The 25,438-nt window shown below is 42.3% G+C and overlaps 2 protein-coding genes across 2 annotated transcripts in view; both read right to left on the minus strand.

Moving 5' to 3' along the window:
- Positions 1 to 2,269, minus strand: part of ripor2 (RHO family interacting cell polarization regulator 2) — a 64,557-nt gene extending 62,288 nt beyond the window's left edge. The window contains exon 1 of the mRNA XM_076754305.1: positions 2,084 to 2,269. Coding sequence (XP_076610420.1) covers positions 2,084 to 2,144 — 61 coding nt within the window. The 5' untranslated portion in view covers positions 2,145 to 2,269. The remainder of the gene's footprint in view (positions 1 to 2,083) is intronic.
- A 9,322-nt stretch (positions 2,270 to 11,591) lies between these two features.
- Positions 11,592 to 25,388, minus strand: LOC143334871 (Y+L amino acid transporter 2). The gene is made up of 12 exons (XM_076753820.1): positions 25,119 to 25,388; positions 21,997 to 22,347; positions 21,421 to 21,596; positions 20,800 to 20,942; positions 19,690 to 19,815; positions 18,885 to 19,029; positions 18,396 to 18,519; positions 16,673 to 16,776; positions 16,419 to 16,515; positions 15,891 to 16,040; positions 15,098 to 15,281; positions 11,592 to 14,261 (listed from the first exon to the last, which is right to left on the minus strand). Exons 2-12 carry the CDS (start codon positions 22,123 to 22,125, stop codon positions 14,167 to 14,169), a joined length of 1,473 nt encoding a protein of 490 aa, XP_076609935.1. The 5' UTR covers positions 22,126 to 22,347; positions 25,119 to 25,388; the 3' UTR covers positions 11,592 to 14,166.
- Positions 25,389 to 25,438: the final 50 nt, after the last annotated feature.

The raw sequence follows: 25,438 nt of genomic DNA on the forward strand, positions 1-25,438 counted from the left end.
TGCTACGATGGAGACCAAAACCTAGAAAACTGGAGAATGTAATTAGCATCAGACAACAGTATGCCTTCATTAAAAACAGACAGATTTAGGCGTGCTGACGTGATGTACTGACAGCTTTCCTGGGTTGGCTGGAGGACACAACAACATCTCAACATACAGCAAAGCACAGAGAGAATTCAATCAAGTAAACTTTTTGTAGTATTATAGAGAAAATGGCAAATTAGCTTGGAAATATTTAAAAAGTGCATAGTTTCACACCTCAGATCATGCTATTTTTAGCATCAAAGCTATTATGAGTTTGTCAGAGCAGAAAAAAGTTTACTTGTTTGTGTCTAAACTGACTCATGCATGGAAATGATCAATGTTTTTATGCTGTTTTCTTGCACTCCAGGGCTGTGGCTGCCACTGAGTCACTGAGGTCATGTTTTTGTTTGTTTTTTCAGGACATTTGGGGTTTTTAGCAACGTGCAGGGCATTTTAAATTCTACAATGAACTAAAATCATACTTGCTAGATATCCAAAGGGCTGATTCCAGTATTTTCTCACCTCGATATATTTAAATTTGGCTACAGTAAATAGATAAATCCAGGGTTCAGCATTTTACCACCAGCATTTTACTTCTTGACTAAACTGAGTTTTCTAAGCTTTTCAAAATGTGATTTCAAGCCAGTGCACAGTGCTTGCTGATAATAACATGTTAAATCTATGAGTGAGATAAAGGACTGCAGAACAAAATATTAAGAAACAATTAAACAGGCAATGAAACTATAAAAAATTATGATGAAATTATGAATGAAGAGTGGAAAACACACTCATCACACAACAGGATATTGTTGCAACACAAAGAGCCAATTCATAAATCCTGTGGAAACTGGATTTCCGAGTACAGGGAACTTGAGTAAATGCATGCCGCAACAGCATGTCCCCCCAGACCCAGACTGCTCAGAGATGTCAAATACACGCAGAGACGAGTAGGTGGGGAAGTTTAAGGAGGAGACGGCTGGGAAAGAGTTCATGATGTCAGCATGACTTCCTCTGCCAAACCATGACAGACAGATATGGGTCTAAGGTGATAGAAAAGGACGGAAATATAATGTCCTCTTTGGCCGACTCTGCCAGAGCTCCCCAGTTCAGCTTGTGTTTGACAATTCCCACAGACTCATGTGAGTGAACGTCAGAGAGGAGTAAAAGGACGGGTTAGAAAGAGACCTCTCTGGGCATCTTCTCTCTTCTCCTATCGTTCCCACTTTGTTCCCTCCACCCCAGGCCCCTGCCTCTTTTTTTTCTCCCTCTAAGAAGGATGACAAAATGGGATGATTGTGAAGGGGCGCCTGGTTACCCTGGTAACAATAATGAGGGCATTGCATGGTAAATCCAATTTGCCATGGCACTCTCTGAGTCATCTGAGGTGCACGTTTGTGAGTTAGTGAGTGCGTGCGACACGCTGTGGCTTCATGAGTCTGATGGAGGACAACCATAATGTACCAGAGTGCTGTCCACCACATACTCATGCTGTCCACCACACACGTGTAAGACACACACAGGCTCACACACTCACACAGAGCTGTTCCTATTTGAATAAACAACAACAATGAACTGGAGACCACAGAGGGACTTCTTCTGTACAAGAAGTCACGATAAACAACAGCTTGTCATGATCACACCAAAGACGCGAGCCAGCAAAACCCAAATTATCCAAATCTTAGACCTGAGAATGGGTTTAATGAATAAAACGGAGAGCTATGCATAAAACATAGAGCAATCAGCATGACCCGCTGATTGAAACACCTCATGAATACCTGGAGTCAGAGGTATTTAACCAGAAAATTAGCCTGCGCAAACAAGAGAGCATCAGAATGTATGAACGTGCAAATGAGTCCTGAATTTCTAATTATTTTAGTTCAAACAGTTTCTTAGCAGCAGCAGCTACACATTATTCAGACAAACACCACCTGCACAAACATGCAGCCTGTAATTGTTTGAATATACTGCCTGGTTAATGTGCAGGAGGAAGCATGGTGAGATGAAAGAAACCACCAAACTTAATAAGAAAGCCAAAAGTAAAGTTGGTAGATATACCTACTGTAAGTGTATCGGTATCTTTTCATCTTTATGTGGTTGTATGTCCTGACCCTGCGGTGCATTATGTTAAAGAATAATCCCAGCGGACGCCTTCTTGTCACTGTGAAGCCTATAACTCCTTTTATTCTGCCACCAATTTCTATTTTTGCGCTCTCTCCCTGTCTCTCCCTGTCGCTATTGTATTTTGCCTTTCTCTGTTCCACAATTGGATCCTTTTCTCTCGCTCGTTTACTCTTTGCCTTTCTGTCTCTGTCCCTGAGTGCACAGAGGGCATCAGACAATGGCAGCAATACAGCCGCAGCACGCCAGCTGTGCAGACTGGCACCACAGAGATGGCAGTGCCCATGTTGTGGCCTGCTGCTGCCGGCTACACCTGGAGGGGAGAGATAAGAGGCAGCTGAAGCACTCAACCAAATGAAACCGCAGACCACAGCCTCATCTGCTCGTTTGTCTTTGACCCTATGTATCAAATTTAGACGCATGTGCACGAGACAATATGGAGGACGATCTCATTGAACAACTGCAAAGTTTTAATGTTTTGATCAGGTTTTAATGGGATGGATTTGTTTCAAAAGCCGTAATTTACTGTCAAACTCCATCCATAAATCCAGTGCAGAAGCTATGTGCACGGGCCTGCAGTAAAAGTGATATTCAGCGTTGAAAGACTGTCCCTTTTTTTTTTTTTTTTTTTTGGGGGGGGGCGTAAAAATATACATAAAAAGATGCATAAAAATATACTAACCAGCCTTGGTTATGATATGAAGATAAGATCTTTCCTGGACTTAATGCTGCACTGCAATACAAAACCTTCTTTATTTGAATGTAAAGGAATTGATTAGGAACAAGCGGATGCTTATTTGTTGCCTTGAACAATTGTGACATCATGGGTGTAGCCATCAAATTCATATTTTAGGCCCCTTTTGCACCCTTCTTGTTCTAAAAGAAGACAGCTGGAAACATTAACCCCAAGACAGAGGTTTCAACCAACTGAACTGAATGAAACGTTACCTTGCTGAGCTGCAGCTGATAAAATCTACCAGCAACAGTTGTCATTTCACCCGGCAGCACTGATGGTTGGTGGCTAGAAATGAGATGCGTTTGTCTTCGAGGACCTATTGTTTCAGAAATGACTGTCAATTTCGAGAGGGAACCTGCCATCATTATTAAACTGCTTGTGCTGTGCAAGAACGAAACGCAGAGCAACAGAAACTTAAAGGGGATGGAGCTCAGCGAGCGGTCAGTTAGAGCTCATGACACCAAATGGAAGATGTGCTTGACTTTCTGAAAGCACTGTTACACGCTGCAGCCATCTAATTACCTTGCCATTACTGAGCAGGTTTCTGACCGAGCAGTTCATTAGATATTGCATAATGCAGGGCTATTTTTGACAGGGAGACATTTTCGGGTTGGGGAGATCAAGAAACCAGATGAGGAGGGTTGCAGCAGGGTGGGGCAACAGGGTGGCAAGAGATATGAGAACCACAGTTTCCTCTCCCACGCCGCCCAGCACATCCCCGTGTCCTCCAGCACACAGCACAACCAACACCTGCTGGGTACAGAAAGGGGAAGTCGACTTTCAAAACTGGAAAACACAGGCAGCTGATGCAATGTGTACTGTAGATGGAAGCTATTACCCACCGTTATGAGCTTCTCTGTTACTGTGAAACTCACGGTATGGCACGGAGCGGGCATGTTGCACTATGATCAACAGGCATGTACATTTTTACAATCAAACACCAACACCTGGATTCAAAAGCTAAAGCGAGCAGACAGAGGTGGGATGCTTCTAGAGCCTTAAACAAATTCTACCAAGCGAACAGGAAGGGAGGATATCACAACGCAGCTTCTGAGAAGTAGGGTGTGGACATGGTGGGAAGGTTGGGCAACAGTGTGTAAAATAACATTAAGTGCCTATTGCAGCTGTGTTTCACTGAGAGTACAACAGAGTGCAAGCGTGCCACTGCAGCCGTAAAGTGTGTCACATTTAGGAAGTGGGTGGAGGATTTATTCAGAGTCGGAGGATGACAGAATGGTCAGTGAAAGTGTTACACATGTGGCCTTTCTGCCCCGATGGTCAGAGGGACGGGGGCAGAGGGAGCTGGGCTGGAAACTGTACTGACAGCTCATCACCCTGCATGAGGGCATCTACAAAATGCCCTGTGCGTGTGTAAGTGTGTTTTCCCTGTATCTGGCTTTGCATCAAGTCCCTCCAGAGTGATGACATCTGCTGTGACTTCACATCTGTCCCCCCCGGAGTATGAGAACGCACCACTTACACCAACCATATATGACCTACATACATCTACATTTTTGTTAATGAGCAATTTGTTCCTGAGACTGGATTTATTGTATTTAAGCACCATCTAAATTTGTGGCTATTTCAGATATTCCATGCAAATCCCTCCATGAAATAATGGAACGACAATCACCCGACTGGTCGCTGTAGATATATTTAAAGATTGTTAAAAGAAACAGATTTCAGCTGAGAGGAACACGCAGAGACTCTCCCACAGCAATGGAGAATCAAGGCCTTCTTTCCGGTTCATCAGCATTTGAATGTTTCTTCTCATCTGTGAAGCCAGCATGGGTTTAACTAAGGCCAGCCATCTCGCTCACTCGCACGCAAGAACACACACACAATTATGTTAGTCTGGCATCTTTCTGAGGCGAATGGACACTCAATAAAGCCACATCCTGGCCACCATGAAAACCCAGGAGTTCTACTGAGAAGCACAAAGAGGAAACTGGCAACCCAGTGACATGGGAACCATGAGCTCATGAGCTAGCGTTGCCATATACTCAGACGATGCCAAATCTTCCAGCCTCGTCCTTGAGAAACTTGCATAAAGTTTGGTCAGTCAGCCTCGTGCTATTGAGTGAGAACCTCTCAGCTGTGTCCCAGTGAGATGGTGAGGCGGTGGGAGGCGTCCATGCAGCGTGTCTGCTCCCTGATGGCAACATGTCTAAAGCTTGACGGAAACTGAGGGATGATTTGGCAAGTAGGCTATAAATCCTGAGACAAGAATGTGGAAAACACACACTGAAAAGAAGAGGAGATCCAGCCAGCAGATGCTGAGAAAAGGAAGAGGACAGTGGATCAGGTTCTTCAATATAACAGTTTTTCTGCAGCAGTCCAGGCATATTGTCCTGCTGCTGTGGGATATTAATATAAATGCCTTCAAGACCAAATGAAAAAACAACCTCGTCTGCTCATTGTGACTCCATTCATCGCAGCATATTTTTAAGTGTTTCTCTGCTAATGGCTGTGTTGTGTTTCTCCATCATGAAGTTGCTTTCAGTGTGTTTTTTTTTTTTTTTTTTTTTATTTTCAAACATTTTGAGTCATTGTGAACCAAAACAACAAGAAAACAAGGTCAACCTGAAATTTCCTTTTATTACCTCTGGATTACAAGAACAACGACAAGAACAACGACAACAACAACACTCTACTTCATCAATTCTGTTTGCTCTCTCCATTACACAGAGAGGTCAGAGGTCAGGGTTGGCTACACAGAGATATATATTTTTTAGTAACAGTTCTATTATTTAGTATTTAAATAATATTTGGTTTAAAAAAATCTTAGTGGAGAGACACCTGGACTTAGATTCATTACATGGACACAATCATGACGCTGAATGAATGATAATGTTGCTCCGTGTCTCCTGGATGTGCAAGTAGGCAAGTATTTTGCTAACTCAATAGCCATTTCAAACTAAAAGGTGAGGACATGTCAGTGACTGTCTTCGCTGCCCCCAAGAGGACAAAAAGTTAATCCTCCTTCACATTATTGAGGCAGAAATCACAACCAGAGCAAATAAAACCAAAACTACCAGCATGGCTCGATGCACCAGAGCTAAAATAAAGATTTTTTGTTATTTGGATGAACAGACATTCAAACAGCATATTCTTGATAGAACATCGTATAATGAAGGAACACACACAGACCATAGACTGTGTAAAACATGGACGTGGTCTCCATCACTTTAAAGGAGGGAGTTACATTAAAATTCGCCTCACATACAAGGAAATTAGCTACAGAGACCAAACAGTTTCTTGTACCAGGCTGTAAACATGTAACAGGCATTTTAATATGGGGGTCTATGGGGACTGACTTGCCTTTGAAACCAGCCTCAAGTGGCCATTTGAGGAACTGCGCTTTCTGGCTCTTTTGCATGTTGCTGCTCGATCCAGACAACATGTGCATGTCTGACTTTACAGGCATCGTGATCACGGGCTGAAAATACTGTCCCATAGTGAAACCCGAGCACTCATCAGAGCTACAGCAGAAATAAACAAGCACAACACGTGCCCTTCTTCTTTGGGAGATGCAGCCTGTGTTTTATTTTGTTCTCTCCTCCCTCTGTCTCTCACACTCTCCCGTTGTCTTCCTCTCTTTCCATTAGTCTTTCTCTCTGTGTTCGTACGCTGCCCACGCAGCAGCCCTGCTTGTTGACTTCATTGTGTGAAATTACAGAGAAAGGGCCGACATGAGTCCGTGCTCACATGCGCCCTGAAAGCTCTGTGAACTGAATTCCTTTCAAGGTTCAGATAAGCAGCAGAGAAAGAAGAAGGAAAGGGAAGAAAAGGAGAAATAAAGGAAAATGAGGGGACGAGCGTCTGAGTGAGCAGAGAGAGAGAATCATTTCCAGCCACGGCTGACAACTGGAAAATGAGCCGAGGCAATTTGTAATCTCCTCTGATGTAGTTTCACATCCCAACGCCGCCTCCTGCATCAGCGGCAGCCGAGGCTACAGCAGTGAGGAGGCGCGTTGCTATGGAGTGGGAAGATTTTCAGAGTGAGCACCATCACAAATCTGGTTGGAGAGGAGAGGGATGATGAAGATCTGGAGGGGGGGGAGAGAGAGGGAGGTCGCAGGGCACGATAAGTGAGGAGAGGAAGGAGCGATGGGAGAGAAAGAAAGCAATAAAGCAAATGCAACAAGGGCAGAGGTGAGGGACAGGGAGGTGCAGAGAGGAGGCGGGATGACAACAGCAGAATGACGGAGAAGAAAGATGTGCATAAGTCAGGCGGGTCACAGAAACAGAACGCCGACAATCTGCTAAAGTGTTTACGTTCACCACCTCCATCATGGCCTCAGCTCCATTTAAAGAAAAAGAAAAAAAGAAAGGAAACCAGCTGCTGACAGATAATGAGACAGAGAGAGTTTTAACTGTGCGTCTCCTCACTGGGAAGCGTTTCTCTTTTCCATGTATTATTCATAAAACCAGTCAGCTGATCCTCCTGAGTCGCACTTTGGCCTCAGCTCGGTGCCAGAAACAGGAAGGAAAATCTTCAGAGGAGGAAGAGAGACGATTTTCTAACATGACACACATTACCCCATTGTTGAGTGTAATGTCGGCGTTGCTTCACTTCCCTCTGAGCTCAGGTCAACAAACATACAGCGTGTGTGTGTGTGTGTGTGTGTGTGTGTGTGTGTGTGTGTGTGTGTGTGTGTGTGTTGTGTGCTTGTGGTGAACTGAAATGAAGACACTCTTTATATTATTAAACTGTGGAGGCCCCCTACTGTTGACTAGTGGGAATGCAAAGGATTAGTCAGGGTGGGAAAAAAGGCAAAATATAGAAAAGTCTTGATGTCTTTGAAAATTGAAATATGTCTCAGAAAGCAATGACAGCAGCCGAACAGCCTCCTGTGATACGTCATAGTGTTTGAGACATCAACAAAATGAAACTCTGTTCAAGTCCAGCTTTCATCCAAAAATCATTCTGACTCAAAACACAGAGGAACATCACTTTCCATTAACATGAACAGCCTGACTGCGGCTTCTTTGAACTTCCTGTTTCAGTCAAGCTTCTATTTTAGCCTCAGTCTGACAGTGAAAGTGTATTTTTATTAATAGTTTGGTGGTAATGCAGCTTTGATGTAGTCACCCCGTCTGTTGTGCTTGACGGCGCAGTTCATATCAAAGGTTGAGTGTTTCTATCTTTGTTCAAAAGTGCTATAAAAACATAGCGCTCAATGCCTCTGCTGCGTGGTGGCTGCTGGTAAAGCCAAACTGCATCTACTCTCTAATGAATAAATACTGAGATAATCAGCTGCAGACAAAACCCCTAAAAGCCTCCTCCTGAGGAAGTCATCAATAACCTTCAACCTCAGTGCTTCCTGAAGCTTCGCTGCAGCAGACGGTCAAATTAAAAGGGGCAGAGAATGAAAACAGCAGCAGGAGAATCAATGAGACGATCACACGGCTGCGCCCGTGTAAAATTATGGTGCATCTCCAGAGTCTCCTCAGATTTAGTAAGTAAGCTGCTCAGGACAAGCTGTGGGATGTTCAGCCAATGTTTGATGACTCGTTTGGTATCTTTGTTATGGCTTCTACACAGATGTGACAGATCGAAATGGGCTTAAATTACTTGCCACTGTAGTCGCTGTGTGTGTGCGTCTTCCAAAGAGTGGCCTGATGCTGTGTTTCTGTTATCACTGATGAGAGTGTAAATGGAAGAGCCTGAGGTGAAATCAGGAGTTATTTTGAGGAATTTTACAGGAAACGGAGCAAAGAAGTTTAATGATCACATTTCAATCTAATTTTTATGTAATTTCTAAACAAATTAAAATGTCTTGCTATTAGTAAATTATTGCTCTCCTCCCACCTGAGCAGGTTATGATGGGTTTCAGTGCCTCCATAAACAACACTGATAAAACGCCTCTTTTCTCTGTCATAACTGCCCGGTCGATCAGCGGCCCCTCCTCACAGCCCCGCCTGCCCCCAGGCTGAAACTACTTAATGTTGAGCGCACAATTAGCAAATCCATCACACACTCACACATACTCTCAAACAACCGAACACAAAGCTTTTATGCTCAGTGAAGATGCTTTATCGATCCCTGGAGACAAAATTGAATACCTTAGTGTGCAGAAAAACACATTTTTCTGTCTCACTCTCCTCATCTCTGCTTCAAAAATATCCTCGTAAAGGGGCGCCGGCCGGATGTGGGATGAGAACAGAACTGCACTCTGCTCAAGACAGAAGTTTAGCTGCTAAATCCTTTCAGCTCAGCAACATCCAGCAGCAGCCGGCGTGCTCTCACTTTCAATCGATGCACACTGCCAATGTACCATTATGGCATGCACTTAACACTACATGCATGTTCTCCCTGTGTGCGTGTGTCAGCCAAAATCTTAGAAATGTAAAGAAAAAGGATTTTTTTTCACGATAGGACACCAAAACAATGCACCGCTAGACCCACTTGGCACAGCCACACGAGTGCTGTAATCCATTCTCCTACAATCTGATGCTACACAATCAACACAGATGCTGTTTCAATTAGACATTCACAGATCAAATAGACTGCAGTGTCAGCTGACTACAGTCTCTGTGTGAGAGCCACAGGAGTTCATAATAAGCCAACATGTAAGAGTGAGTCTTAATCATCTGGAAGTGTCTCAGTCATACTGGAGATTTTTAACTGGCGTGGAGATACTTCCATCTTATTGGACCCTGCTGGTTGAAAGGGGGACTATCCAGGTGTGATGTTATGATTAATGCAGACAGAAGCTATTGTCATGAATTTCCATGCAGCCTGGTGCACAATTTTACTCCAAAACTGAGACATTTCCCCGCACAACATCATGCTCGTCATCAGTTATCTGACACCAGGTTCACTGTGGGGATGTAAAGGATTTAGTAAATTTACCTGCTTGAAATCATCAGGCACCATCAGAAACAACAGCCAACAGTTTGTATTATCCACAGCATGAAGCACGTAAGGATTTTGTCAGAGCTGCAGCATCACGTTCTGCAGGACTCAGTGACAACACTTCACTTGTCAAAGACAGCTGACTTCACTGGGAGCTTCTCAGGTTCACAGCAGCACTCAGGCAATTAAAAGTGGAGCCAGGACACAGACATTTTGAAAGGAACAAAGCTTAAGGACAGAGAAAAGCTAAACGGGACCCTCTAGGGTCATTCGATGCATCTTAGTCCTCAGATTAGTCAGAATGAAGAGAGAATGATCATACAAAGACTAATCCTCTCATTCAGTCCACTTACGGTTGAACTCCCTGCGGCAGACATGAGGCCTCCAGGGTCGGCTTCGTATCCAGTTCAGGCGTCGAGGCAGCTCCATGATGCCAAGCCGGTGCCAGTGTGTAATGGCCACTCACCCATCAAAGAGCAGCACCCCGGTGCTTCTTCCCATCCCCAGGACAGACACTCCCTACAGAGCATTAGCGGTGCCAAGTACCACCTTACCAGCCTGGACCTTTTAAAGCCAATGCTTCACTTTGTCTACAGCCTGTCCTGCCTTTTCTGGGAGCGAGATGTTACAGTCGCTGTTGTTGTGCTCAGCTACATTTCCCCTCCGCTGCTTTATCTTTTATGCATGAGTCAGTGGAACCCAACTCCCTCGGTCCCGGGCATGGACGGAGGCAGGCCTCTCTCCCCAGGAACGCGCACCTATCGGCGGGCAGCATCTGAAGCAGAGAGTGCACACCCTGCTGAAATGTGACGCCTCTGCATCGAGCCCCCCTGGGAGGAAAGGTGGGTGGATGGACAGGAGGTGGGGCTTGACCAGCCACCTGAGGAGGCTGGAAGGAAGACGGTCAGTCAAAGACACCATGAGATAGTCTGCTTCTCTGTGTGGACGTACAGACATTTGGTCTACAAAGCTATAACTCAGATTCAGCATTATTTTGCTCACAAACAATGAGGTACAATAAATGTAAATTCAACAGTGTATGTCGTTCCTGGTTGTTTAAAGGTCCAGATTAATGCACAAAGGTGACAGAGCCGAGCAGTCAGGGCCCCTGGACTTAAGAATGACCTGCCTGAAGAGATCAGGGCTGCAAACGGTCTCATCTTTTAGATCACTTTTAAAAATCTCTGTTTTTAATTGCTTTATAATGAATTTATTTGTTTTATGACATTTTAGTTTGTTTAATCCTTTGTTCTGTGTTCTTTTATCATTTGTAAAGCACTTGTATCTGCACTTTTGAAAGGTGCTATGTCAATAAAGTTTTCAGAGAGCTGGTTAGCTATGAAACATAGAAAATATATTAATCGAACTTTGAGAGGTGAAAGTCAAATATTCAAACTGCTTGTTCTGACAGGCCAGCAGTGTCATGCTTAAAGATATTCAGTTTCTGGTCACAGAAGAAACAAATCTGCTAACATTTACAAAGCTTAAACAGGTGAACGTTAGACATTTTGGTTGAAGAATGACTCTAATGATTATTAAAACAGTTCCAGACTAATTTTCTGTCAACAGATTAATCGTTTAATCTGCTTCAGGCCGATCTGAAAGATTTAAAGACACTAGTTTTGTTAATTTTGAAATTAACCTTCATAAACAGCAGACTAATGCAGCTCATTTACAAAAACACAACGGTACCTGGAGCTCCATTAACTGGAACAGATCACTAAGCTGCAGTCTGACAGGACTTCATGAAGTGTTACGAGATCACGACCTCTAGTGGCCGTCAGCTGCCAGGTGCAACCGACACGTCTTTGTTTGCTCTTCAGGTGGAGGACACAGTCAAAGTCACTGAAATTTTCTGTACTTGTCTTTATTCAAATAAAACACTACAATTTCTTGTCTCAGTTGGAGCAAACACGACCTCCTCCACTGAAAAGCACTGTGTTGCCATTTGGTTTGTCCAAAACACGATAAATAAAAGTCAGTACAGCACGTACCTTAAGACACAATTCCACAAATACACAAAACACAGCTTTGTCAAACACGCACCAAACCGGAACACACACACACACACATTTGAAACCCAATGAAACACATGAAATATACATTATACTGCAACATTCAAGTTTTCTGAGTATATAGGTTCATAATGTGATAATATAAGCAAATACATCGAAATATTCTGTTAACTGCAGATTTGAGGTGGTTCTCTTCTAAACAACACCCAAGACTTAAACGATGACTTTGACTCCAGAGAAAGCAACATGAAACAAATATCTGTGCGCTTCTGTCGGCTGGTGTTGTGGAGGTGCTTTGTGTCGAGACGGTTCAGTCTAAGGCCGGAATATTTCCATCTGAAGTTAACTACAGCATCTTAAGCTGCTTCATTTTTAGCCAGCTGACCACCTGATAAATATTTGGCAAACCCTACAGCGACGTGTCGATATGACTGTGCTTAAGACACTGTACACAAAAGTTACGTTACAAAATTGAGAATCTCCTTTGGCAGACCACACTCACAGAAGGCACATACAGTTCAAAAGGACAACCGTACACTGCAAACACCACACCACCTGTTTCTACCTGTAGCTTAACACCCTACAGCTATAATTTTCTCACTAGGAAGCAGACACTTTGCTACGGGCTCACTGCACTCTGTGAGCAGAAAGATGGTCTGACCATCAGCCTGTTTAAGACCTTTGGTTATGCATGTAGAACAAATGGTCCAAGTTGGTGACATATTTAAAAGGCAGTATTACACTAAATATCCTATGTGTGATACAAGCTGCTAAGACAAGAGCGGGTTAAAAAGAAAAACATAAATATCAGCCAAGTGCACATCAGCATGGTTGATCCTGAGATTTGCATCTACAAAGACCACACTGTGAAGTAAAACATTACCCAGAGGAGTCGAAAAGGTACATTTTCTCAAATCGACATACACATCACATGAGCTTAAATTCTGAAAACCTTTTTGATAGCCATAACATTTTAGTTACATTCCTCTCACTAGTCTGTGTTGTAAATGGCTGAAAACAGAGCCACATAACAGTAATAGTAGGTAACAGTGACATCATAAAGTAAAGCTGCACATGCACTCTTGAATGAGGCTGGGGACACTTCTAGCTTGTCCCTGGAAGTTAATATTAGCTACCACTAGGAGGCACCAGAAATCAACTACAGGCCTAAAGACACATATAAAGGATGGAGCTGAGAACATTTTCATGATCATACTCACAGAGGGATGACCACTTCTAAATAAAACCAATCAAGGTCAGCTGACATGTAAACAAGCTTGTCCTAACTGAAAGAAAAACAGCACTAGCAGATAATCTCTTCCTCCTTCTGAACTAGCTTATTATGACAAACCCTCGACACCTGTCCATTTGGTCTGTCACTTCAGTAAGAGATCAGAATAAAGCTTTTTATAACAAAGAGAGTCGTAAAACTAAACTGAAAATGCAAGATGTGCAAATTTGCAGCAGGAAGTTTAAAAAAGTCCAAGAACAGTGTTTCTGGACACCATCTGGCTGCCGTACCCATACAGGTGATGTTTAAACTCTTCCTTGAGAATCCAGACCTGTAATACATTTACGAATACGACTCACTGGTAAATTAACCTCTCTGATGTCAATGCAAACCCATCAAAATGTTTCAGCGTTTAAACCCGTGGTTAGGACCCATCGGGTCGTAAGGTAAGTGTGAGGGGTTGTGAGAAACCTACATTTTCTGACATTTTACTTTTTGCTGATGCATTATTTCAGGATCTTAAGGCCCTTAAAAATGCTGAAACAAGGAAAAATAACTAGTTGAACTGGCCACCTGTGGGACGCCATTTTACAGGGTCACAAGCTAAAAAGGTTTGGAACCACTGGTTTAAAACCCCTTAATGCTCATCCTTCACATTCACATGAGAGATGTAATCCAACACATGTAATGCACTCAACCAAATTTTCTGGAACAACCTCCTGTTTGTGACAAAGTCACCGCTTGCGTGCATCTTTACTGAGTAAACTCCCTGTGGATCAGGTCGTTCATTTCTATTTGTTGCAGTGTCATCTGAGGCTTTCAGTCAGCTTATGTGTGTGTGAGTTGCAGTGTGCGGGCACACATGGAGGTAAGTGCCCAACCAACAATGCATTGTGCAAGAGCGTGTGAATGTGCTCGAGTTCCGCTGAGTTAATCTGTGCAGTGCTGTTTGTTGGAGGGTTATCGTGTACAAAATTTGAATTCTTTATTTCTATGGCTCGTGTGAGAGGAGGAGGAGAGGTGTGATGAGCTCACCTCTCCACTGTTCTCCCTTTAATCGATCGAGCTATACTCATCTAAATCCTGATTGTCTGCGGCTCACAGGCTCCTTTGTGTTCAGTCTTCCTCTTCCATCCGTCCATACAGCATCTCACCCGAGACCTTTGTAGCTGCTGTTCCCTCATTCGATCTTTTCTGGGTCTATATTGTCCAGGTCAATATCAGACGAGGCCACACAACACATGCACAGTTTCTGGGTGAACAGAGAGATCTGATCTGCAGGGACAAAAAAAGAAGAAAAAGAAAAAGGCATTCAAGAGGATCTTTCAAATACTGGTGTTGGTTTTACAACAACTTAAAGCATCACTGGTTTTTAACATTTTAGCAGAAGGTTAATAGTGTCAGGAAGAGGTACTAAACGCTCTTGTATAGTTTCTATTTTTATTCTACTTTATTCATATTTTAGTTTTATGTACCTCTTAATATGCATTTATTTCATTTTCTCTATTCATCTGTACTTCTTGCTGACCTTTTAACAGCCAGGTTTCCCTGCTGAGGATGAATACAGATGAACTTTCTCTTACTCCTCAATAGCAGATGTTTCATGCTGACACTATAGAAGCCTTTATAGTAGGTGAGCTCTATAGTACTGTACATTGAACTTTGAAACACTAATCTCAATCACCATTCAGCTCTTAGCAACACTAAGAAGAGAAGTGTTTACATGTGCCTATAGTAGCTGGTCTACATGCAACTTAAAACTAGTAATCTGCTTTCAGAAGTGAGCCGTAATAACATCACACAGCCACATTCATTCACAGGAATTTTCTTTCCAGCTTACTGTATGTCCCAGGACTTTGCATTTTATTGTTTTCTAAGAAAATCAGGTATCAATGCAGCTTTGTACGTACAATAATGTTCTCCTGGCTCTATACTGCTGTTTGTCCATGAAGTGAAAAATGAAATTCAAACCTTTAGAAAGTCTGACATGTTGGTGGTACCCACGGTTCTCTGTAAGGTGGCTGAATGCTTATGAAAGTGAAAACATGACCACTATGCTGACAAAACCCATTTCTAAGTCATGCACGACAACATCAGTTGAAGCCTCTTACCCAGTATGTATTTGAGGAAGGGTGGTCTGGAGCTGGGCGGCAGGTGAATGCAAATGTAGTAAATTGGTGCACCAGACAGCGCCACAGCAATTCCCACCAGAGAGTTGATGGTGTCACTGTAGAGGGGAACCACTACCAGGAATACGCTGCACATACAGAAGACGATCGGGAAAAACAAAGAGAGCTGCAGGGAGCAGAGAGAGCAGGTTAACGAGGGCAATTTGACAATTTTATGAGCAGCTGATAGAAAATGGACGAAAACTGGGCTCACAGTTCACTGTAATATTCAAAGAAGCCATGACTGCCTATAACAAAGCAAAACGTCTTACTTTACCAAGATTATCAGAGTGAATGCTGGGAGGTAGAATATCAGTCTCCACTATTAACCAGCTGTTCAGTGAACTTAGAGAGCACAATGTATGTTTCCATATTTACGCAGATGATACACAACTGTACATCTGTGCTGAACCAGCTGAACAATGTAGTAATTCAGGCTTAAATTATCTTCCACTTTGTCACAGCTACAAGAACACAGACAGGCCACTGACTGGTGAGGAGAAAGTTCTACCTTTGTTCTTCTACGTCTGTTCACCTATGTCCTACTTCCAACCTACATCAATTATATGAGTGGTTTCAAGATGTCTACGTTCCTCACAGACACGTAACTGTCTCTGTGGTTACATATGTCTACTGTCTGTCCACACAGCACTGAGAAACTCATCTGCCTGGAAAGCAGATAAGCTATGGTATGTATACATGCTTGTCAGTACTCGTGCTGCATCTGTCCTCTTACCTTAACTGGTCGGGGCAGATCGGGAGCTTTGAAGCGAAGGTAAATCTGGCTGGCTACAGACAGGCCAATGAACAGCCAGTAGTTAAAACTGAAGTAGTTGATCAACTGGAACACGTCTGGTACAGACAGGTATAACAGAGACATGGCACCCTGAAAAGAGATGATGAAACACACACACAAAGAAACATTACTGTCTGTGTGTGTGTGTGTGTGTGTGTGTGTGTGTGTGTGTGTGTGTGTGTGTGTGCGGGTGTGCATATGTACATATGGAGGGTGGGAGGGATGGGTTTTCTCTGTTTTTATGTTTTCCTTTCTAATGTTTTTAACTATTGTAAAGCACTTTGTGTTGCATTTTATTGTGCATGAAAAGTGCCATATAAATAAAGTTTGTTTATTTATTTATTTATTATTTTTGATTCTTTGAGTTTGGTAATAATTAGGCATGAGGGACACGGGCATCCAGAGGTGATGAAAACCAACCGAATACACAGTTTCATTTCAAAACTGTCAAAAACATGTGATACGAACATTGAAGAGCAGGGCAGGAATTGGAGTGAAACGCTCAACATGGATCATGCACAGGACAGCAGGTAGGTGGCCTTCTCGGGAACCAACGAAAAACAACCTGCAGAAGAAAACCAAAAACCATGAAAACATTTCAACATGTTTGCTCAGAGTTTCGTTCACATTTGAAAACATTACAAGGAGAAATGAGACTTTGTAGGAAACAGGCAAACCTACATACGGAAAACTAATCAATAGGTGTGCTTATATCTACTGACCTGGAGGCAGCGATGATGGAGGAGTTGAGGCCTCCATAACAGGAAATGGCGACAGACAATGGGATCAGCCAGCGAGCCCAGCCCAGCACCTCATCTGCAAATGTCTGAGGAAACATTCAACAAAGTGCGTATTGCTCACATGAACTGACTAATAACAGTCAAAACAACTGAAAACACAAGGTTCTAATGATGCATGTTTAAATCTTTAAAACACAATTCAAATTTCAGGTCTGGTAATGAGAGGACGACCTGAGTACTTACTGATGTGTGTCAATAACTAAAAGACGTTTTAACTTATCTGACTAACATGTTAACACACCCATGTGTTTCCTTCCTTTTGCCTTGTGAGGTAACACTTCTGACAATAAAGATCAATGTAGTTCCTTAAAAAAACACAAACAGAACACCAACAGTCTACTTCTGGCTACCTGTAACTGCTTTTAGTCTCCCAAAGTAAGTAGTTAGCATTACTTAATCACATACTCTGACAAGCGCTATCAGGCCATTTACACATAAAAAGTAAAAGCAGATTCCTCAGGTCAGTGACCATACAGACTGTGCTGAAAGCTCAGTTCAATGCTGATGTCATCATATGACTTAACAATTAAAAACTGATATGCACTTCTTTGCAGAGTGATATATCTGAGAAATTACTGAGCCAGGTCTTGCAATAAATATGTGCTTTAAAAAGTCTGTGCGAAAAAGGCTCTAAGTTCAACAACTGAATTTTCCCTCTGGGGATCAATAAAGGCTTCTCTTATCTTATCTACAATATGACAAATCCACTCACAGACAAAGGTCAAACATTTGCTGTGTCTCTCACCACCTCAAATCCAAGGCAGCACACGGCACATGGCGAGTTGGACCATTAGAATGAATACTCTGACATTACCAAAGACCATTACCAACAAGCCTGAGTACAACACCAGTACACTAATTATGAAGGAACTTTCTTTCACAGGCATTCTGTACAGTTAGGATTCCAAAGGTGTCAAGATTGGACAACACAGAGACCTCAGACAGACACACATTAACATAATATTTGGAGACCATTCCAGCAGACAGCAGATGAGCTATTGTTTGGTTTTAACTATCCATTAGAGTACCACAAATGTAGAAGATAGGTATAGAATATCCATGATAAGGAATAATTCGAGGAGTAGAAGGTAGAACCTGTGACGATGGGGGTATTAATAAACCCCATTAGAAAGGACATCTTCAGGATTTGGTGTGACACTACCTTGGTTCACTTGTAGACATTGTACTGCACATCAGCTTCTCCTTGATGCATCAAGCCTGCAATAAACACCTCTGCATAAGACATCTGAAGTCTCCTAGTGAGCTACTTCTTTCAGCTCACAAGAATTTCCACCACACTAATCACATCATCAACTTCCCCATGTTCCTGTGTGGGGCGCTAACCTCTTTAGCTAAATGAGGTTCCTGTCATCATCTAGACTTTTACAGTTGCAGATGACCAGAAGGGAGTACCGAACCAGATACTGGTGCCAGTGGCTGCCAGCCAGGCTGAAAGAGAGGACAGCAGAAGACGGGAAGGAAAGATCAAAACCCGATGCCCCAATGAGGCTGAGCAGATGCTGTCAATTTGGGTAACTCCTGTGATGTATTAATAGAGTTAATGGGTAGACATTAGCGTGCACGCAGCCAGACTGCACAGCTTCTTTAGCATGCAAAGGAACCACAATCATCTTCAGATACTCACCACTGCAACGGCTTCACTGCTGAGCACTTTGTCAGCATCCATGACGACGTAGTAAGCGATGTTAGTCAAGATGTAAATGACTGTGACAATGGGCATGGAAATAGCGATGGACAGGGGCAGATTCCTACAATGGGGAAAGAGACAAGCGCTTTATCAATAACCCTTAAGTAGACAAATACATGTTATGGGGAAAAAAAAAAAGCTATTTTCCTAAGTATTTAGGCTAAAATGAAACAATTTCAGGATTTTTTTTCCAATATATGACAGATACAGAAACCATTTAAGGGTTATATTATTATTATTATTATTGTAGAGAGCTGAGAAAAATAATCACTACAACACAAATACATGTAGTACAAAAAGCCTTAAGAGATCTAGATTGTACAAATTTTCACAGTTCATTTGTAGTTGTGATGCACTGTAGCTGTAAGTAAAGCATTGCCAACAAGAATGCAAATGGATATATTTCTAAAATAGCAGACCTCATACCTCTCTGGGTTTTTGATCTCCTCTGTGATGAAGTTGAGTGTATCCCAGCCAGAGTAGGAATAGAGTGCTGAATAGAGGGCCAGGGCCATGTCACCAGGGTTCAGCTTGGACCCTTTGAAGGAATCCTCAAAGTTCTGGTCAAAACCTACAACAGCACAGCATTGCTACATGAATCCAGCGGATGTCTTCATTATTTATTTCTTTCAATAGTCAGATAGCTGGCATGCCATACATTCTGTATACATTTTAAAAAGATAGCTGTCTGAACCAGTTTAGTAACAGAAAAGGACAAAAACGGATGGCAAAAATCAATAACAAATGCCAAGCACAAAAAATTAACATAAAATAAAATTTCAATAGTTATTCGTATGCAAAATGCATGAAATGTATACATTCAGTTTTAACAAACCCATTTACTATGGGTAGTGTTTGGAGCAAGCTGGTCCAATAGCAAAATTTTACCTATTGGCCAATCAGTAAAAAGTGCACAATTTGTCCAAGCTGCATCAAAATTGGAGCATCAATGCAGGAGGTACTGATAAACATTTGAAAAATTTAGCTTTTTGACCTGATATTGGCTGACTGGGGTGCTTTTGATGAATTACCAAAATCCATTATCCTTCCATGAACTTTAACGTATAGAATTTTGCTAAGTTGATTTTTGCAGAATTTGCTGAATGATTCAATTAAATTGATTAATCGTAATGAGTGCAGCAGTTCTTCATTCACTGCTCTGACTTCAGTGAAGTCAGAGCAGTGGTATTGGAATACTATATTTGACAGACAGCCAGACAGGACACCCTACCTTGTGCCAGCTTAACCAGGCCAGTAATGATGATGACGATAAGAGCGAGGACCTTGGCTACAGTGGAGATGACCTGAAGAATAGCACCCCATTTCACTTTCATAGAGTTCACACAAGTCAGCAAACCTGACAGAGTAAGAAAACGACAGTTAGCCAATTATCAAATATACACAGCTGATACTGAATGATGAACACAAGCAGAGAGCAAATCTGCAACATGAATTCTTATTCATTTCTACAATTAACTCAATTAAAAACAGGACTCCAAGAGCAGGATTTGGTATATTGAAACAGTAGAGGTGGGATGGGGGCATAAGTAAATTCATCTTTTCAACTTGAAGAATCTGCTTTGCAGTATGTATGTGGTAAGAGCACAGATTCTACTGATCCATGGTGGCGTGCGCCTTTAAGAACTAACTGAGGATTTTCAACTTCAAGCTAGCTGGAGACTGGCCTGTTGATATGTTGACACCATTAAAGAGTGTGCGTGCAAAGGACTTGACATATTGTACCTAAACACACCCAACTGGTTTAAGCTTGAACAGAAATGTCAACGTTGCTGTATCTGAATAGCACTTCATCCAAATCTTTGGGGTTGTCATTTCTTGAGCACAGTAGACATAAGGTAGAGTTAGGTGGAAGGTGTGGTTCAACATGTACCAGTAGTGTTGCTAATAACTACAGAGACCATTTTAATGCAGCATTTCCTTGAAATACACGTGGCTTATCACTGATGCCATTCCTTTGACATGTGTGTGCTTGAGCTTCTTCTACACTCCTCAAACAGACAACAGTCTTCAACTAGCTTCACGAGTCGCACAGCAGGTTAATGTCAACAAGTAACAGCGAAGGGCAATCTCAGTCACTGCAGGGTGCAAAAAGAGCCTATACTAACAACCTATGCTGTACACAGTCCAACATCAGAACAAGTTAAGCGTGCTCGTTTTATCTGAAGACAGGTTGTCCTAATTCTGGTTAACACATCGGTGTGTTGACAGTGATGCTACACACAACACTATTCCTGTCAACATACAACACACACATTTTCACCACTGATGCAAACACACATACAACAGGTTAAGTAGAGCATTTAAGTGAGGGTACTCTTACATATGATGACAGCAGCGATGAGGCGGACGGCGTGATAGGGGGCTGTACAGCTTGGGTAGAAGGGCTGGACCAGGTAGTTGGAGAAGGTCAGAGCTATTACTGCCTGACAAGCTGGCTCAACTATCAACAGTGACGTCCACAGTCTACAGCAGAATTCATAGGTCTTCATTATTATGAAAGGCACAAATATAACATATCTTTACTTAATTTAAGTAAAATAACAATAAATAATGCCAGAATTTATACACTGCTACCACTGGGAATATAGCTTTCTCAGTTTTATTCTCAGTACTGTACATGCTTGAATAATAAATATATCTGCTGTTAGTGAACTGACTCCTTTCATCAAAGTCTTCAAAAAGTGGCCAGACATACAGTAGAGGGGATAACAGTGTACTGAATTTGATGCTCCTCTGCTTTACCCCAAGGGAACCTCGTACATTATATGCCATTTCTACAAGTGATATGAACAAAATCTCATTTTAGCCACACTTTAATTTATGTTTGATGGACATTAAAGAAAGAACATGCAGTTGTATTGAGCTTCTACTGTGTTTTTTTTCCAGGATAATGTGTTAAAACAATCTGTTTACAGACAAAGAGAGTAAAACAACTGCGTACCGAATGAAAGCCAAGAAACCTCCAAAGGCCTCCAGGATGTAGGCATAGGAAGCACCAGATTTACGGATGGTGGTACCCAGCTCAGCATAGCACAATGCTCCAAACACAGAAAATACCCCTCCGATGGCCCACACTACCAGGGACAGGCCAAATGAGCCCGTGTACATAAGAACCCCCTGCAGGATAACAAATGAGAGTAGAGAATTTGGTTTGTTATGGTTAAACGTGACTAGTGCATTTGCCTGTTTCTTTCAGTTTGGTTAGGAAAGTGTGAAAGCTGTCAGTTGATCTCTGGAGCACAGCAAAGCATGGCACCAAGACAAGTGATATAACACCATACGGACGGGACAGCCTGTGAATATACAGTAGATGATTGTCCAAACCTTTGTGTCAACACTAAATGAGACAATAACTGTAAAACAAATACTTAACATTACTCAATTAATAGAGATTTAGCAATGTTTAAATAATAGTATACATTTTACAGCATTTTTTAAAAACCATTTTGTCAATCTGAAAAAGATACTTGAATGAGGGAAAACAAATTCATCGAGCTAAAAAAGCAGAGACTCTTACCTTAGGTGAGACAAAGATGCCGGAGCCTATCATATTCCCCACAATGAGACAGACCCCATAGAGGAGGGAAATCTCCTGCTTCAGCCGCATACCACTGCCCTGAGAAGCCGAGTCTGCCTCGGCAACCATTCTGAGGGATTTACAGCCTTCAGCCTCAACTCAGAAGAGGTGACAGGGGAGAGACGGGCAGTGATAAAGAGTACAGACTGGTTCCAGCAGCACCAGAAACTGAGACGAGGTGAAAGAATAGAACAATGGAAAGAAAAGAGGCGTGTGGACCAAGATGAGAGAAAGGGAGGAGGGTCAAACAGCCATTGCCGAATCCATGAGGTAACTCTCCACTGGTACGCTCTGAAAGAAAAACAAGAAAACACCATATCACAGAAACACTTAACACTTGTCAGTAGCTTTAATAGTTAAGCTTCAAGTAAATGTAGTATCACACCCTTAAGGCACCTAATAGAAACTTGGCAATGAGGCGACTACATTTGAGTAAATTAATGGAAGTTAATGACATCCTTGATTTATGAAGTTCTTTGCATGTAAGAAGCAGTAAGTAAGTCAGTCTGCTACAGAAACCACAAACCAGCCTTTACAACCAGAGACCAAACAGAAACAATGCAAAATATTATTCCAGATGCAGAATTGATTGTATAATAATCGGAATCACAATTTAACAAAGCCCAACATTGGCAATCGCAAATTAGCTGTCAAAGTTCATTTAAAAATATGACATATCAAGCCAAACCGAATATCCCACCTCCTCTTCCCTGTTCCTCAGTCCATAATTAGCATATGAATTCCTGAGTTATGGCCATAAAAATGTTTTGTGTAGTGGCAATGACCTTTGATCACCAAAATCTAACCAGTTCATCTTTGAGTCTAACTGAGCATTTCTGCCAAACTTGAAGAAATTCCATCAAGGCACTCCTGAGATCTCTTGTTCACAAGAATGGGATAGCACAACCTGAAAAAACATAATGCTCCCAGCCTTGGCTCTTGCCAGTTTGGAGACATAAAATTATTGCTTCTGCAATCTTAGGAACATTTCTGTGAGCCACAGGTCAGCTGGCAGACATTTTCTAGTTGTTGTTGTGTGTTTTTAATAATTCCATCAGTGTGTTGTACAAGCTTGTGCCGCAATGTCCTGGTAGCAAAACAAAGTATGTATGCAAGTATGCAAAGTATGTGCTTTTGAAAGTCACCTTTGTGTTTTAATCCAAAGACAACAGAGCGTACACCTGCTGTTATCATGTGACCTGGATACGTTATCTGAGTAATGACGTTTGATCATAGGCTTTTGTATTTAAGCCTGGGATTAATACTGGAAGTATTCTCTAACTTGTTAACACAAAAGGCACATCCCAGCCCTCACTGGCACTGACAACAGAGGCCCCAAAGAAAAATGTGTTTTCCAAATATTTAGAGCTCAGTTGTACGATTATGCTTCAATAATGATCTGGCGTCACTTACTTGTTACAGGACAGGAAAACAAATATAAAATCAAAGGCCATCTGGGAGGAAAATGTTTATAATAGTATTCCCTGTCATGCATGACTTTGGGGACATCAACCAAACTTAAGTTTTAATCATTAACTATTGCTCAAAACCTTTTATCTATGTTAAACAAATAAGGAGAAAAATATCAGTGTAACAGGTGGCTAAAGACATTTAAACAGCAGTGTTTCTGTGTTCAGTGCACCTTACATTCAGCTATACGCCCTCATGCCCAACCCACCATGCTCTTTCCATGTTTAAACACAAACATAATGATATTGACAAAACTAAACAAAACCCCCCAATTAATAAGACCATAACTAAAACAGTCCCCCAGGACCATGGTGCACAGCTGCTACAATCAGACTTCTTTTCTCTGTTTCACATCATGTTTCTGGTAGAGATGAACCGGTACTGATATCAAATATTGGTCCTATACTGACTGAAATAGCTGGGTATTGGTGTTGTTGTTTACCAAAAAACATTTCAGTATAGTTATATCGATGTGTTTATTTATTGTATTCTGTTTCACAACGTTAGGGAAGTAATGTGTAAGTCAAGCCTGATGCTGCCTTACATATAGAAGAATGATCTCAGCCTCTTTCCCACAGCGCATACATCTTATTAATTAAACACTATCATAGGTATGGACCCATACCCAAAGCCCAGAAAACGGTACCGGGAATGAACCAGCCGGATCGCAAGTAAACATCTTCAATCTAAAACCAAACATGGACAGGAGTGGATAGTCAGCCGAGGGGAAACACTGCACCCCATGACTACACCAATGAAATGTGCGAGCATCTGCACGGCCCGTCTGAGCCAACATGGCTGCTACAGTTAACTATCCCTGTACACAAGCTCAAGAGACATCTCTGTGGAGGAAACTGTTTTATTTCCCATCATTCTCAACCACGTTTGCTGTTCATAAACCCCGCGTTCATAAGGAATTCGTTCAATAAAGTACCACAAAGTTATTGTCCGTTAAAAGCTCATTACACATAAAGAAATAGCGTCCTCTCATGTCAGACCCAACTTTCCACTTTAAAACCTGAACAGACTGCGGTCGTGGAGCTGGGAGACGTGAACCGTGGACACGGACAACTGTCACAGTGTGTCTCGACGTTCCCTTCACTTCAAGTAAGAGCTAAACAGGCATAAATCCATCTGTGTCCCTCACAGTACTGTTAACCAAACCAGCCGCTCCCGTTTCTCCGCTCTGATACACCAAAATCATCGCCCTCTGTTAATGATTAGCGCCTTGTTAGCACTGGCCTGATACACACACACAAGAGGATGGTGAGGGATCAATCAAACGGTTTCACCACACTAACGCTTACTGTCTAGCTGTCACTGGGAAGAGTATCCATCTTAAAGTCAATGTGCGGCAGCTCATAAAGCAAACAGAGCTAGCTGCGACGCAACTGATGCTCGACATTGCATGATGCTGCTGATGTACATGCTAACGTCTGTATGTTATACTAACGTTTAATGATGGTGGCAAAGGTTAACGTTACTTCGAGTTGAAACGCTTCGCCTTCATGTCATTTCATAGCCCAGGACATCATTTCTAAGTGGGACATAATGTCTGTATCCAAAAATAAAAGATAAGAGTAACTATTTACCTCTGTCGTGTCGGTTTTCCGTCCAGCGGACCACGCAGCCACACATGTGGCCAACTTTAGCTTCTCAGCGTTTCAGCTAACCCTTCCTCATCATCAACCGCCAAAGGATGGCTGGCACCACCCACTGTCCATCCGTCCGAGCGCCGCCGCGGCGATGACGGATAATTACACACCCAATAAAAGACTAAAGCTTATCGGATTTAATTTTAAGTTAATTTTAATCGATGACAGCCACTGTAAAGGCTTTCCATTACACGACAGGCAATAACCAACGGACACACACGTACTAATACTTACGATAGGCTCCCCTGGGGGTCAGC

This window comes from Chaetodon auriga, chromosome 17 (assembly GCF_051107435.1).
Source record: "Chaetodon auriga isolate fChaAug3 chromosome 17, fChaAug3.hap1, whole genome shotgun sequence".
NCBI lineage: Eukaryota > Metazoa > Chordata > Actinopteri > Chaetodontiformes > Chaetodontidae > Chaetodon > Chaetodon auriga.

Coding starts and splice junctions, on each gene's coding strand:
- LOC143334871 (XM_076753820.1), bottom strand. CDS start 22,125: ATGGTTGCCGAGGCAGACTCGGCTTCTCAGGGCAGTGGTATGCGGCTG. Junction 16,777..18,395: donor GCAGTGAAGCCGTTGCAGTG/GTGAGTATCTGA, acceptor ATGTTTCCTCAG/ACATTTGCAGATGAGGTGCT. Junction 15,282..15,890: donor ATCTGCCCCGACCAGTTAAG/GTAAGAGGACAG, acceptor TGCTCCCTGCAG/CTCTCTTTGTTTTTCCCGAT.